Source organism: Asparagus officinalis, chromosome 5 (genome assembly GCF_001876935.1).
Source record: "Asparagus officinalis chromosome 5, Aspof.V1, whole genome shotgun sequence".
NCBI lineage: Eukaryota > Viridiplantae > Streptophyta > Magnoliopsida > Asparagales > Asparagaceae > Asparagus > Asparagus officinalis.
In genome coordinates, this window is record NC_033798.1 from 130,571,077 (window position 1) to 130,587,993 (window position 16,917).

Genomic DNA, 16,917 nt, shown 5'->3' on the forward strand with positions numbered 1-16,917 from the left:
ATTCCAAAGCATTATCAGTACGAAGAATATGAACAGAAGTAGAGAACTGGGTTTTTATTTCATTATAAAAAAATTCAATAACATGCTGGACTTCAGACCTCTCTTTCAACAAATATAGCCAAGTCATGCGAGAGAAATCATCAACAAAAACAATGAAATATCGAAAACCCTTCACAGAGGGAACACGACAAGGACCCCAGACATCAGAATGAACTAACTCAAACGCAAAACTACTGCGTTTATCGACACGACTCTGAAAAGAAGCACGATGGTGCTTACCCAGTTCACATGACTCACAACCTAAAGAAGAAAGGGAAGACTGAACAGTAACTACCGATCTAAGTTTCTGTAGTGAAGGATGACCCAGACGCCAGTGCCACAGTAAGGTAGAATCAGGCTGTGCTGCAACAAGACCAGCACCCGGCACACTGTCGTCCAAATAGTACATACCTCCTCTCTCATGCCCCGAACCAATCGTCATCCCAGTTGCTAGGTCCTGAAAAACACAATAAGAAGGAAAGAATGTGACTTTACAGTTATTGTGCTTTGTAAACTTGCTAATGGATAATAAGCTAACAGGGAATTTAGGAGCATATAACACATCAGTGAGTTTCAAAGAGGAAGTAGCATGAACTACTCCAGCACCAAGAACTGGAGAAAGTGTACCATCAGCGATGCGAATAGAGGGAAGCTTATCAGAAAGATGTAAAGAGACAAAACGATCCTTTATACCTGTCATATGGGATGAGGCTCCAGAATCTAGTACCCATGGTTCATGAGGAGAAGCTATGTAAGCATCCATACCTGAAGAGGATGCATGAGTAGCCGAATGACTGTTCTAAGAGATCTCTAGCTGGCGTAACCTCTCATAATCTGCCTGAGAAATCTGAACAGTAGGAACAGTAGTACCTGGATTACTAGAAATAATAGTAGAAATAGGTGAGCGAGTCGACTCGGCATCGGCTACTTGGGCCCATTGAGGACGACCAAACTTTTCCCAGTATTTCTCAGAAATATGATTGGTCCTCCCACAATGACCACACTGACGTGAACCCCTATCAGAATCACCATGTCTCCCACTAAAAGAGCCACGTCCTCCCAAAGAATCACGACCGCGGCCTCTGCCTCTACTAGAGAACATGACAGACTGATCCACTGAAGGTGGAGACGGTGCAGAAGTATCAGAAGAAACACCAGTAGAGACTTGCATGACTCTGAAGAATGTAGCAGTCAGTGAGGGGATGGTATCTCCACTTAATATCTGTCCTCTCACCTGGGACTGCAAGTTAGGGTGTAATCCAGAAAGAAACTTGGACACTGCCAAGTCACGGCGATATCCCAACAACGTCGCTGCATCAGCTACTGTAGGCTGATGCATCTCCAGTTCGTCTATCAGTCCCTTTAACTCACCAAAGAACTCCGGAACTGACCTATCTCCCTGTTTGAGCGTAAACAGTCGCTCATAAATCTCAAATACACGGGAAGCATTCTTCTCATTTCCGTACATAATCTTCAGGTTGTCCCACATCTCCTTCGCAGTGGTTAAGAACATAACACTGCTACTAATCTGTGGTTCCGTGCTGTTGAGGAGCCACGTCATAACACAATAATCAGACGAGAGCCAGGAACTGTAGGTGGGATCTGTGGTGGGTGGAGGAGAGGCCAGAAGATGTGGAAGTTTGCTCTGAGCGCCAATGAAGATGCGGAAAGCCTGAGCCCAGAGTAGATAGTTTGTACCATTCAATTTTATTGTAGTCCCCAAGACTACCTTGGGCGCAGAAGTCTGACCAGCAGCAGCAGAGGGAGATGTAGAAGAGGAGAGATCTGTTTCCGACATTGTTGCACAATAGTGGTAGTACTGTAGCGGCGCGGGTACTGTAGCGGCACGGCTAGTGGTGGCGGTAGTGCCGGCGGCAAGGAGAAAAGGCGGCGGCGGCGGCTAGGTTTTTTGAATGAGGGTTTGTGACGGCTAGGGTTTCAAGCTCTGATACCATGTAGAAAGAGATAATTGAGAGAGCAAAAACCCTAACTTCATTGATTTATTCAGATACTAGAGATATATATATATATATAGTCATACAAATAGGGGTATGGTTAACGGGTCACAGCCCATTAACCCAATACCCAATAGACTTAATCTAACACCGATATTTAAAACAATGATTAGTATCATCCTAGTGACTCTTGAACTTGTTTAGGTGGCTAAGAACAAATAGGAAAATGAAAATAATGCATTAATCTTTGAGCTCAAAGTAGCACTCTGTTTAGACAAGGAAAAATATCAACTTTCTTTAGCCAATATCAACTTTCTTTAGCCAATTTTGTCATAAGTGTTTTTTAGTTGATACACATACATGCTTGCAATGCATTCTCACAAAGAAGCTTAGATGCATGAATATATGCATATGAAAATGAGATATATGATAATATATGTTAGAAAATAGTTTTTTTCTTCCAAATAAACTTACAACTAAGTTGTTTACCCGTAAAGTGTTGGGTACTTAGTGTTGGACCTAGCACCCAATGCCTGGATGCTTAGGCAGGAGCCTACACGCCGCCTAAGCGGTTTTTTCATTTCTCTTTTTTTGCATAGGTGTTAAATACTTAAAATTAGAAAAATACAAAAATGGTAAATGATACAACAATGACGATGCAAGAACAACAAAGTCTTTATTCTAGATGTTTGGGGTATGCTACATGAATTCTTTTCTTCTTTTCCATTCTATTTAGGGTTGTTTCCTATGTTAGGTTAACTGTTATCATATCTTTTTAACTGTTTCCAACCAAATTCTTCTAGGTCCATCAAGAAAAGTAAATGATAAGAAGAGAAAGTAGTTAGTTAGAAGAAACCACTAGTCTTCACTTTTAACATCGTTGTTCCAACTCAGTGATGTAGTAAATGCAATAGCAACATGAGGAGGAACTAACTGTTTTCTTGTTGCTTGGCATGAGTGCAGTGGGAGTCCTCTCTAAAGCTTGTAGGAGTCACCCTTAGAATCATAGTCATAACGTGATGGACCAATGGTAATATTGTGATAGCTCCGTATTGGATAAATGTGTATGTGTATCTATGTACATATGTATATAGATATATATACACATATATATGTACATTATGTACATACATATGTGTATATAACTATATATATATCCATACATATGTGTGTGTATAATGTGTTTAAATAGTAAGTCATGAGAGTCCGGTTGCAACAATGGCTAGCCATTTTTCATGGCGGTTTGAGTCAAACAACATGCTGCACTCAGTTGGTCCTAGGGTTTAAATTAGGCCAACATGCTCGTCGGCCCGAAGTGTGACAAAAGTTGCAAAGGACTAGTAATGTAGATTGTTTCTTGATATTGAAAGGATCCCTCACGCCATCCTTATATAAGGGAAGAAAGCTCCTTTCGCAATTTTTACGGTGTGCCTTTATCTTGTGACATTGTTAGTCCTTACAAGTAATTTATCTTACAATCCCTTCACAATTTCCTCTGTTTTTTTTTAATGTTTTTGTGTAATACTTGCATTGTATCGGTTCCAAGTTTGTTTTAGCGTAACTTTTCATGTAAGAAATTTCCAACAGACAATATTTTAGGGATACCTGGATTCTGTTAGCTCAAAGTGCAACAAACCTTAAGTTCATGGTAATTTATATATTTACCTTTTCTTTTGTACTCTTTTTCCTGATAAATTTTTTACAAATTGTTTGAAGTAGGAGACAGTATTCATGGAAAGAGTTTGATGGATGAAATGAATGAACTTGGAAAGTTGAGAACTGCTATCATGATGGAAAGATGCTCGAGGAGGACCGAAGCCATCGTGTGTCCTAAACCAAGAAGACTGAATATCAGGTCAGTCATGTTTCTAATTCTCTGTCAAATAGTTAAAAGAGAGAGAGGTGAGCTTTCATTTCCACATTAAAACAAATTGTGAATGTCCAGGTAGTAATTATTAATTATTATAAAAAATATATAGTGAATGCTATGTATTATATTTGATCAAAGTTACCAAACGGAATCCTTGTTGGGATGCATGAACAGATGCCCTATAATTCATTGCTTCATATGGAGAATTATTGCAGTGCTGAAAGGTTCTTTTTCCTTATTTGACATATATTTCATCTTTTCCAAATATTGTCCCCAAACGAACATCACTGGAAGGATTTCCCTAGTCCTAAAAAGGGAGAAAAAAGAGGAATTACGGGAATTAAAATATTTATTCCATTTTTAAGAGACAAATCAGTCTGTTTCGTCACTTCACAAAGAAAGAAAGAAAGAAAGAAAGAAAGAAAGAAAAGCATCCCAAGGTATGCAACAGATCTACATTGATGCAATCACTTCCCAAGTGCAATTAAAACAATTATAGGAATTTTCCTATTTCCTTCCCTCACAAATGTCCACATACTCTCATGTGATTCTCGCTACAATCCTTTGTCAATTTTGGATGATCATTATTGTTAACATCTCTTTGTTTTGAGAACAACATAATATATGAAAGAGTGATTTTTTATGCACGCGATCTCCCCATCATCTCTCATTTCTGCAATTCTGCCTCCTGAATTGTGTTCTCAAACTCCAAAAGTAAAAAAAAAAAAAAAAAAAAAAAAAAAAAAAAAAAAAAAAAAATCCTCCCATCACTTTGAAGAGATTTCAGGTCACAAGTTTCACCTGAAAGAAGAGCTTTTAGATATCAACAGAATTAAATCCGCTAAACAGCATAAAGCAATCTCAATGTTTAAATGGTAGAAGTTCCAAAGAAAACTTCAATCATAAAGGTTAGACTTCCTTAGGGAAACAGCTGGCATGTATTAATGGATATATGTAAAGCCTTAGAGCCATATGGAGCTACAATCCAATATAATCGTAATTTACTACAACAAATCAGAATCAGAACCAATATCACATGTTCAACTATTTTTTTCTCTCACGAGCATTCAGTGATCCTATCTATACATGTTGGGAAAATCACCCACTAAACCAGAGAATAGATAGACAATCACAAACACAATATTTACGTGGTTCGATCAAATTGATCTACGTCCACGGCAAGAGGGTGTTTCACTATATTTCTTTCTCAAATTACAACACTCGTACAATATTTGAGAACTCACTTTCTTTCGTTGTGTGGCTTTCACTCTATCTCTCTCTGCCTCCCCTTGCACTCTCTGTCTCTTAGCTTTTAATTCACTCAGAGATTGAAAAATCAATCAGTGAAGAGTGATTGATTTATTGAGGGGGACCACAAGGAGAAAGTGACATAAAAGACAATGACCTCTCCCATTCCACAAATTTTCTGCGGCAGCCACAAATGTTGAAAGAAATGGAGAAGACAAAAGAGATGATTTGAAAATGACTTGACAGCGACCTCCTAATCCACCTGAAATCACTTTGTCAACACGCCTGATGTAGTTGACAAAAAAGGATTAAAGCTCAGCCTCTTTAATTGACTAACAATCTCCACCTCGGTGAAGTTTTTCCCAAAACTGAGCCGACACCAATCAAACTGAGAGTACACTTCATAATAGAACAAGTGAAACTCGACCCCCTCTTGCAAACAATGCCCCAAACGGGGCTAGCTAACAACTGCGAATGCCTCCCAAATTCAAGCAGTGCTTGAACTTGAAGGTCGGGATCGGTTTGGTCAACATGTCAGCTGGGTTGTCTGCAGTACCAATCTTCTTCATCGTGATGTTTCTTTCAGCAGTTGCCTCACGAATGAAATGATATCTGACATCAATATGCTTTGTCCTCTCATGATGTGCTGAGTTTTTGCTTAGATGTATTGCGCTCTGATTGTCGCAAAATACAACTGAACTAGCCTTCTGCTGAAGTCCAAGCTCCCTCACGAGATTTCTCAACCAAATGGCCTCTTTTACCGCTTCTGCTGCTGCCATGTATTCTGCCTCTGTAGTAGACAAAGCAACTGTCGACTGTAGAGTTGATCTCCAACTAATAGCTGAGCCAGAAAGAGTAAAAAGATAACCAGTCAAAGATCTCCTTTTATCGAGATCACCTGCATAGTCAGAATCCACAAAACCTACAACTGAGGTTCCCAAAGTACTGCTATCAAAAACTAAACCCAAATCTGAGGTACCCCTGAGATACCGAAGGATCCACTTCACTGCCTCTCAATGTGCCTTCCCTGGTTAAGCCATGTATCTGCTCACTACACTGACTGCCTGGGCAATGTCTGGACGAGTGCAAATCATAGCATACATTATGCTACCCACTGCATTGGAGTATGGAACTCGGGACATCTCCTTCTTCTCGTTCTCACTTGTAGGTGAATCTGAAACCGAGAGCCTAAAGTGAGGAGCTAAAGGAGTCGTAACGGGCTTGGCCTTCTTCATCCCAAAGCGTTCAAGCACCTTTTCAATATAACTCTTCTGTGAGAGATATAAAGTTCCAGCTTTCCTGTCCCTCCTGATCTCCATACCTAAGATCTTCTTTGCTGCACCAAGATCTTTCATCTCAAACTCATAACTGAGTTGTTTCTTCAAAATAATAATCTGCGACATGTTCTTAGCAGCAATAAGCATGTCATCGACATATAATAGAAGATAAATAAAAGAATCATCTCCTAGATGCATGTAGTACACACAACTATCATAAGTACTTCTTGAGTACCCATGACTAAGCATAAAATTATCAAACCTCTTGCACCACTGTCTGGGAGATTGCTTCAGGCCGTACAAAGATTTCTTCAATCTGCAAACTTGATCTTCTTTACCTTCTACGAAGTATCCCTCTGGCTGAGACATGTAGATAGTCTCCTCAAGTTCGCCATGTAAAAATGCAGTCTTCACATCAAGCTGCTCAAGCTCCAGATCAAATAGAGCAACCATGGCAAGCAATACACGGATGGAGGTATGCTTTACAACCGGAGAGAACACTTCATCATAGTCAATTCCCTCCTTTTGTCTATAACCCTTAGCCACCAACCGTGCTTTGAATCTAGCATCTTCAACCCCTGGGATCCCTTCTTTCTTCTTGAAAATCCACTTGCATCCAATTGCCCTTTTACCCTTAGGTAGTTGCACCAAATCCCAAGTCTGATTCTTGTAGAGTGACTCGAGTTCTTCTGTCATAGCTGTGGCCCAACGTCCAGATTCTCCGCATGAGACAGCTTCAGTAAAGTTTGATGGCTCTTAGATACTCATCTCTTCAGCTGTCGTGAGAGCATACGTCACTAATTCAGCATGTGCATATCTTTGAGGAGGTTTGATCTGTCTCCTCTCTCTGCCAGTGGCTATGGAATAAGGTTCTTCAGTCTCAGCATCATCAGCATCTGAGCCTGAATCATGTTGCTCTTCTACAGCTGTAGGAGCAAATTTTATAGACGACTTTTGAGACGTCTCTTCTTCTCTATATTTCCTGTAGACTCAACAGAAACCTTCCCATGATCAAGCATATATCTTTCATTAAAAGTAACATCTCTACTAATAATGAATTTAGGAGAATCAGGTTCAAGACTCCACAAACGATAGCCTTTAACGCCATCAGCATAACCAATAAATATGCATTTCTTAGCTCTAGGCTCAAGCTTACCCTCTAACATGATAGTAAGCGGGACATCCAAATACCTTTAAATTTGAATAGTCATTTGGTTTACCTGACCATACCTCATTTGGAGTCTTGTGTTCAATGACGATAGAAGGAGACCGGTTCACCAAGTAACAAGCTGTGTTAACAGCTTCAGCCCAAAAGCCTTTATCCAAGCCAGAGTTTGAGAGCATACACCTAGCTCTCTCCATCAACGTTCTATTCATGCGTTCTGCCACCCCGTTTTGCTGAGGAGTGTGCCTGACCGTGCGATGTCGTACGATCCCAGAATTTGAGCAGAACTGATTGAACTCACCACTGCAAAACTCTAAGCCATTATCTGTTCGGAGACGTTTAATCTTCTTTCCAGTTTGATTCTCAACAAGTACTTTCCACTTCTTGAAAGTTTCGAACACCTCGCTTTTGCGCCTGAGAAAATAAACCCAAACTTTCCTGGAAAAATCATCAATAAATGTCAGAAAATAAAGAGCACCACCTTTAGATGGAACCTGAGCAGATCCCCACAAATCTGAATGGATGTAGTCGAGAGTGCCCTTCGTTGTATGTGAGCCAGTTGAGAAGCTAACCCGAGTTTGCTTCCTAAACACACAATGCTCACAGAAATCCAATGATGATGTATGGTCACCACAGAGTAAGCCACGTTTACTCAAAATAGGCATCCCCTTCTCACTCATGTGGCCTAAGCGCATGTGCCACAACTGAGTAGTGTCCCTATCAGCATCAGAAGACACACCTGCAGAGCCTGTCACCGTACTGCCTTGGAGAACATAAAGACTGTTCACCTTACTACTTTTCATCACAACCAATGAACCCTTAGTAACTCTAAGAACTCCACCTTCACCAGTGTAAGAACACCCAATAGAATCCAAAGAACTCAAAGAAATCAGATTTTTCTTTAAGTCCGGGATGTGTCTCACATCTGACAAAGTTCTCACTATCCCATCGTGATACCGGATGCGAACTGTACCAATGCCAACTGTCTTGCAAACTGTATTGTTGCCCATCAAAACTGATCCACCACTTATAGATCTGTAAGTAGTGAACCAATTTTTATTTGGACACATATGAAAAGACGCACAGTAGTGAACCAATTTTTATTTGGACACATATGAAAAGACGCACATGTATCCAAGATCCATTCTCTATCGGAACGGTCATCCAAGGGACATACTGTAAGAACCGTCTCAGCAACAACGGCAGTATCAGCCTTTGCCGTATTAGCTGAATCTGAGGTTTCACCACGCTGGTTGTCTTTCTTCTTTAGAGCATAACATTCTGACTTGTAATGCACTTTCTTGTGACAGTAGAAACACTCCACATGTTTCTTGTTTTGGGCTGATCTGGACTTCGAACGATTTCTGGATTGCCCTTTATCGCCCTCTCTGGTCTTCGATCTACTTCTGGCTAGCAGACCGTCAGCCTGCCTATCGGTACCTCTCCCATTCAACTTTGTTCTCAACTCAGCAGAATTCAAAGAGGCCTTCACATCCTCAAGACTTATGGATTCTCTTCCATACAACATAGAGTTAACAAAGTTTTCATAAGAGTCAGGTAAGGAACACAACACAATGAGAGCCTGGTCTTCATCATCAAGCTTAAGATCCAGGTTTTTCATATCCATGACAATTTTATTAAATTCATCAAGGTGTTCCTGAATGGGTGTACCTTCTTTCATATTTAGTGTGTATAGCCGCTGCTTCAGGTATAATCTTGTAGTAAGAGATTTCTTCAAATAGAGACTTTCGAGCAGCTATAGCTGATTACAATTTTAGTTAAGCATCAAAGTACAAAAAGATGCCACAAAATTTGTACTTGAAAAATAACAAACCTGTTGGGAAAATCACCTACTAAACCAGAGAATAGAGAGACAATCACAAACACAATATTTACGTGGTTCGATCAAATTGATCTACGTCCACGGCAAGAGGGTGTTTCACTATATTTCTTTCTCAAATTACAACACTCGTACAATATTTGAGAACTCACTTTCTTTCGTTGTGTGGCTTTCACTCTGTCTCTCTGCCTCCCCTTGCACTCTCTGTCTCTAGCTTTTAATTCACTCAGAGATTGAAAAATCAATCAGTGAAGAGTGATTGATTTATTGAGGGGGACCACAAGGAGAAAGTGACATAAAAGACAATGACCTCTCCCCTTCCACAAATTTTCTGCGGCAGCCACAAATGTTGAAAGAAATGGAGAAGACAAAAGAGATGATTTGAAAATGACTTGACAGCGACCTCCTAATCCACCTGAAATCACTTTGTCAACACGCCTGATGTAGTTGACAAAAAAGGATTAAAGCTCAGCCTCTTTAATTGACTAACATACATGTATATAAGAGGGTCATGCAGCTATAGATGAGACATTTTCCATATTTTGTTTCCAACCCAACAAACTTACATCCCAATGATCACAATCTATGCGTTTTCCGCAAATAACGCCAATTTGCTTATCCCATTGGGCATCTAATTAAAGAGCAGAATTCGCATGAACACATCATCTTGTTATAAGTCAATCCAACATGAAGACAAACAATCAACCAATCCTGCATGGCTTCATCTAAAAATCACAAGCTCAAAGTCTTCTTCTTCCCCTTCCTAGCCACCGGCCACATTCTCCCTATGGCCAATCTCGCCCGCCTCTTCTCCGACCGTGGCATCAACTCCACCATCATCACCACTCCCGCTAACTCCACTCTCCTCCACCTCCCCTCCTCCGTCAACCTCCTCCTCCTCCCTTTCCCTCCAACCTCAGAAACCAATCTCCCGGTTAACTGCGAAAACACTGCCTCCCTTCCCAACTCAAACCCCAATTCCTCTCACATCTCTAACCTCTTCAAAGCCATCGAACTTCTTCGAAAACCCTTTACCGATCTCCTCCAACAACACCAACCCGACTTCTTGATTTCCGACTGGGTCTACTCTTGGACTGCTGACCTCGCACAGTCTCTAGGCATACCTAGGCTCACATTTCAGACCTGCAGTGCTTTCTGCAATGTTATTTGCAATCAAATCCACGAGCACAAGCCACATCTTGGTATCAACGGTTTGATGCCATTTCAAGTGCATGGTGTCGGTCACAGGATTGAAATGGTGAAGGGTGAATTGCCTGTCGTTTTTGACCACCCTTTTGTATTTGACATGTTTCGAGATGCTGAGATGAAGAGCTATGGCACAATTATGAATAGCTTCTACGAACTGGAGCCGTTGTATGTCGATTTCCTTAGAGCTACGAGAAAGCTGTGGTGCGTTGGGCCAGTTGGTTTTGGAGACAATCAACAAGTAGAGAAGATAAAAAAATGGCTAGACTCCAAAGATCCTGATAGCGTCATATACGTTTGTTTTGGCAGTGAATGCACTGTTTCGGCTTATCAGATAAATGAGATGGCAAGGGGGTTGGAGGCTTCTGGTCATCCTTTTATATGGGTCTTGAGGATTGATGACATAGTGTTGCCATCTGGATTTGAGGCAAGGATGGAAATGGGAGAAAGCAAAGGGTTAGTTCTGAGAGGATGGGCCCCACAGGCGATGATATTGAGGCACCCTTCAGTTGGAGGATTCATGACACATTGTGGATGGAACTCAATATTGGAAGGAGTTAGTGCAGGGTTGCCAATGGCAGCATGGCCGCTGCAGTCGGAGCAGTTCATCAATGAGAAGATGGTGGTCGAGGTGTTGGAGATTGGAGTGAAGGTGTTGAGAGCGGTGGGTGATGTTGTTGATGAGGAGATTGTGAGGAAATCGGTTGAATTGTTGATGGGAGGAGAGCAACAGAGTTTAGAAATGAGGATGAGAGCCAAAGAGTATCAAGCGAAGGCGAGAGCAGTGATGGAGAAAGGGGGAGCATCTTATGAAGATTTGAGCCATTTGATTGAAGAAATGGAGGAATATGCTAAGAAGAGAAAAATGGGTGGGGGATGAAGAAAACTGAAAATACGAATAAAACATTACGTTGACAGAATAAATTAGATGCACCAGCATTGATAGTTCTATCAGTTTATCAGCTTAGTAATAACAGTCTTAATATAAATATCATACAAAAGCTGTATTAGACGACATAGAGAGATTGTTATTAAATATCAGCCGACATAATCTTAAACATTTTTTGTTGGCAAAAGGATAGCTGACATAATATTATACATTTTATATATCACTTGTTCAATCCTTTTAGTAGATGGTGAACATCTTATGCTAGATACATGAAAATTTACGATTTAGTTGTAAATAAACTTAAGGGCATACATGCTTTAATCAAAGCCAACTAGTAAATCAAAAATCAATAACAGATTAAACAGGTTGAGCTTCAGATTCCAAAAGTCCTTCAAATTCATCATCTACAAAAATACATCACCTGAAAAAGCAGGGCTTAACACTGCAAGGATCCTTCAGCATCTTCTGCAACTGATGGTTGTGCTAGTGATGATATTTCTGCCCTTTGAGTATAGTCCATGCTCTGAAAAGCCCATGCAGAACATTTTATTAATCATCTGTAAACAGTGGAAGCACTATACCAGAATAAACATGGAAAGCACTTCAATGAAACTCTTTGAGCATGGTTTTGATAATAACTTAAGATAAAGAATCTTTTATGCATTTGTTAGAATTGATATAATCATTTGATCTCGTTAGAATTGTTGGTTCATATGCTTCCGTGAACATAAAACATAAAATATATGATGAATTAGACAATACGACATATATGATTTACCTATATATTTGCTCCAACAAGACTATTAATGCAATTTGGTGATTCAAAACCATCGAGGACAATCTAATCGTCAGATTTGCACGTGAACGTACTTGTGACCCATGACCGTATGGACCACCAATGCAAAATGAAAGTCTAGATGAACCCTGCAAGAAATTTGAATAACAATGAACATGACAAGTTCTCTCCAAAAATATGTAGTAGTCAAGCAATTCATCCGACAAGTAAATGCCAGTCATTGGAGTACTCTCAAAGAGTAGCTCTAGTTTCCCCAAGCTTACCAATTCAGTAATGACACAAATGTGTTATGCATGTCTCTTTATGAGTGTGCAGATCAAATCATTTCTTCTTCTTTGTGTAGGTGTGATAAAATAGTTTCGATATTGTCTTATATCTTGTGAAAAAACAAGGAGTGAACAAAGATTAAATGTCATACTGTTATTGCCGCATCTTCTATCAAACTAGCCAGTTGCTCAGACGTGATATCTGCTCCATGCTCATCCAAGACTAGCACCTAACAGCAAGACCAAAAATAATTACAAATTTATAAAGAAATACAGAAAATTGCAGTTGGCAAAAATAAATAACAAACACTTTAATCTGATTGCACTGAAAATGAGTCGGCCTAGACATGTCAGGATGGATGAAAAGAAAATTTCCCAAGAAAGTCATGCAGGTCAATGGTTGTGCATAATGCAACAATGCTTAACTTTGCCAGCAAGATGGATGCAATAAAATTTATTACTGTGGTACAAAAATTCTGGAATCTCATATTGACCAAAAAATTGTTATTCATCTTCCGACTATTTTACCCATAGTTTAATGTTTATAATATGCATGGATTCATAACCTGCTCATTTATCTCAATTACTCAATATTGTGCATAGAATTCATAACCCACTTCATTATCTTAATTGTGTGCATGCGTGCACACACATGCATGCATCTTTCGCTTGTGCACGTTCTTGATATGTATATGTGCAGGTCAAACTTATGATTCATATTTCAGACAATAGAATGAATCCAAACTACAAGTGATCTGTAAAGCGAAGAAGCATTTGAGGTGAGAAAACTAAATTTTTTTCACTATATATATGGATGCACGATAAAGAAGAGAAATGAAAGATTACAGACTTTTGTCTCGAAAAGCTATAGAGAACAAGAGCTCCAACTTGCAGCTGAGTTCTATACAGAATGGGACATGAGTGGCACATGAGTTGGCAAAATTGACTGTGATGGCCATTGGACTTCACAAAACCCTAGGAACCAATTATAACTAGGATTTTTTGAATTAACTTCAATAAATATTTATTATTGGTGGATTAAACTAGGAGACTTGTTAAAGATCATAGAGCGCCTCAGTGAAATTATATGGACTTCATCCAAGTCTTCAGTCCCGTATGTAGATTACCATGACCTCCTTTTTGTACTGGTGCTAGGGAAAAAAATTATAGAAACTTTGATACCAATAAAAGGATCGCCATTGTAAAACTAAAGAAAGAAAGAGTTATGCAGTCATTCTTCTCAGAAAAGATGCAAAAGGAAACATGCAATACACATAAAATTACTCTTCTATGTGACTCAAATAACTTGTATAAATGCAACAATGAGAATGTTTTGAGGCCATACCCAATCATCAGGCCTGAGTTGCTTTATGACACTAATATCTTCTGCTTCAATCTGAGCCTTCACATTGCTGCCCAGAACATCAACACGTAATCTTATTTTTTTAGTTGGCTTCGAGGTAGCAGTATAACTTCAAGGGATAGATAAGAGTGGCAGTGATAGGTGGACAAAAACCATGTTTAAATATGGGAAAATGATAACTACACTACAAATTTATACTACAATCTACACTACGCTTATGTGGTGCAGAGTTGGCCCCGCTGAGATGTATTCACTGCCTTTAGCTATCAGTAATTACTCTTAATTGTCTTTTATGATGAAAAGTACTCTGAAAATACTTGTTCATCTTCTGGTTATTTTCCTCTTTTGTTTCTAAAAATACTTATCCATCCTCCCATTCTTTTCCTCTTTTGTTCCACTATCTCTCTCTCAAACCCATGAGCGCGAGGCGAGGTAGTAGTGCGTAAGGGCTAATTTCAAAGGACCATGCTGGAACGGTTCGATTCAATGGTTCCGGGGCCGAGTAGTCACCAAATTTCAGATTTTTTAGCATATTTGCTATGTGTTATGAACAAAACTGCATTAGATACTTCTCTTGTTCTTCTTTAATGCTAAAGACAGAATTCGAATGTGATCTTTATTTTTCAATATTAACAATTAGAACTTGGACGTGTTTCCGGAAGAACATGGAGCGAATTAGACAGATGCACTAGAAGATGAAGAGGCTTTTTAGGCAATTAATATGATACTATATATAGTAGGTTTTTTAATTGTTGGCATTTTTACTTTCCAAAAAAGGCAATAAATTATGTACAGTCAGCAGCGCCGTGTTAGCATAGTGCATAATGTATTGTAAACTTGCAGTGTAGTTATCAGTCACTACCCTTAAATATAAGAGTATAGAGAAAACAAACTTGCTTGTGCGTAACATGGGATGCCCTCGCCATTTTAAAGATTCATGACATGGATATCAATTTGGTTACATGAATCCAACAAGATACCCAAAAAACCACGAAACATGAGCATGAGTTATGTAATCTAAAAGTTAACCAGATCAGCTGTCTGTGCGTCGAATTAACTGCAAATGCACACACCATTCTAGATACTAAAAAATATGAAGTAAGTGTCACCCAAGAAGTGACTTTAACGATAATACGGCATCCAGCATGAGTATCCTAGTTAGCAGTTAAGTAGGCTGTTGATTATCTACAGATCAAAATATGACCTACATATATACCTGGTATTTTTTGGATTGGATCTTATAAGAACATCCTCCATGCTGCAGTAATAGTTTATCTTCTCCTTGTATTCATCGACAACGAGTTGGATCCCTTTAGATCTCTTCTTGCCAACCGTAAGAACACGAATAGGAATCGCTCTCTCGTCACAAAAAAATTAGATTCATTGATCAGAAGTAAATTCTATAGATCTTGTTTTGTTCATGTTCAATGGCAAGATATATATATATATATATATCATTGTATACAAATAGCATGAGGCGTGAAGTTGCATTTCATCTGTTTGAGTTGCAAGGTTGGAATTGTACTGCTTAATTGGCCTTATTTTAGCTGATGATAATTATTTGTTCAGGGGCATTTTAAGCAACCGAGACCAACTTTATAAGCATTAAAATAAAAAATGAAAATGAAAAAGCAAAACATGGCGTGAGAACCCTAACGTTAATCGGGTATCCTCTGATTCTTCTATCAAAATTTTATTCGTTTGACGACATCAATGATTAATGAATTCTCCAAAATTAATTATGGGTTGAGATGTTGAAGGAGCTGGGGACTCACGATGGACTGCACAACAGGGTGTTCGCTTGATCTTAAGGCTGCCCACGTAAAAATTAAAAATTAAGGAAACCCGCATAATTGTGAGAAAATTAATGGAACGTCGACACAAGTTAGTTCGGTTTGTAATTGTACCCTCATTCTTCTTCTTCTTCTTCTTCATCCATGGCATCGGCAGTTGGGCTTGGGCTTGACAGCAGATTCCCATGGATTATCTCAGAGAGAGAGAGAGAGAGAGGGGAGAGCGAGAGAGAGGCCGATGAGCTTTACACAGACATCGGCCTTTTTATCTTTGGGCTTGGGTGACTAATTCTGAGCACGTGAGTCGCACGCCTAATAACGAATAATTGGGCTAAATTTAAGGATAAATTTTCAACTTCCACCTATTTGCAAACTTAATTGCAAAAATCGACCTCTTTTTATACTTATTTTTCAAATTCGATCCAGGTTCAGCCACGTGACTGAAACTGGGTCGAATTTGGAGAGGAAAAAAAACTTACAAACTTCATGGGACTTCAAGTCCCATGTATGTAGTTTTATTATGTAACAAAACTTCACGGGACTTGAAGTCCCGTGACGTCTGTAAGTTTTTTTTTTTTCAAATTCGACTCGGTTTCAACCAGGTGGCTGAAACTGAGTCGAATTTGAAAAATAAATACAAAAAGGGTCGATTTGTGCAATAAATGTTCTAAATAGATCGAAATTGAAAATTTGTCCTAAATTAATTAGGCTTTTTCTTGTTCGAGTAAAGCAGCATTGCGGAGTGTCCGCACTCCTCTCCCTTACGTTCACCGGAGAGGCTGGTGAGTGAAAATTTTTGATCTCTGACGGCGGGGTTTGAGTGGGAGAGTTGAGGCTTTTTTGTTGCTTTTCATTTATTCAGGGCTTTTTTAGATCTGATAATTTCAGCTTGTTTTCTGTGAGGTCGAGTACTTTTTTGCCAGATGTTGTTGGATCTATATATATATGGATCACGATAAATGTTTTCTTTCTGAAAAGTTAATTCTTTAAAGATGATGATGTGCTATCTTTGTTTTTTGTTTTTTTATACTGTATTTTTCTTTATAAAAAAAAAGGCAAATAGAGTCTTGCAATTTGTGGAGCTTGATTAGCCATTGATTAATAACTTCTCCCTGTTACGAAACAACAAACAGACCCGTGAAAATGTTTATTTTATTTTCAATTATTTAGCAATTTAATGTCGCTCATCATTCATATCTCTAGCAATTGG

At 39.1% G+C, this 16,917-nt stretch overlaps 3 protein-coding genes across 4 annotated transcripts; 1 reads left to right on the plus strand and 2 right to left on the minus strand.

Annotated features, from left to right (window-relative positions):
* LOC109842629 lies at window positions 839–1,837 on the minus strand. Its single transcript, XM_020411480.1, has one exon. It carries the CDS (start codon window positions 1,835–1,837, stop codon window positions 839–841), a length of 999 nt encoding a protein of 332 aa, XP_020267069.1.
* LOC109841387 (putative RNA methyltransferase At5g10620) lies at window positions 4,594–15,942 on the minus strand. Of its 2 annotated transcripts, XR_002247266.1 has the most exons (8): window positions 15,822–15,942; window positions 15,690–15,727; window positions 15,131–15,273; window positions 13,897–13,963; window positions 12,704–12,781; window positions 12,268–12,413; window positions 11,911–12,012; window positions 4,594–4,665 (listed from the first exon to the last, which is right to left on the minus strand). XR_002247266.1 is itself a non-coding variant. In XM_020410334.1 (7 exons), the coding sequence occupies exons 1-7, from the start codon at window positions 15,892–15,894 to the stop codon at window positions 11,973–11,975; spliced, it is 585 nt and encodes a 194-aa protein (XP_020265923.1). In that variant the 5' UTR covers window positions 15,895–15,942; the 3' UTR covers window positions 11,682–11,972. The 2 variants fall into 2 exon arrangements, 1 of the variants encoding a protein (XP_020265923.1); XM_020410334.1 differs by lacking the exon at window positions 4,594–4,665 and having other exon boundaries at window positions 11,682–12,012.
* On the plus strand, window positions 9,738–11,696 carry LOC109841386 (scopoletin glucosyltransferase-like). Its single transcript, XM_020410333.1, has one exon. The coding sequence runs from the start codon at window positions 10,110–10,112 to the stop codon at window positions 11,478–11,480; it is 1,371 nt and encodes a 456-aa protein (XP_020265922.1). The 5' UTR covers window positions 9,738–10,109; the 3' UTR covers window positions 11,481–11,696.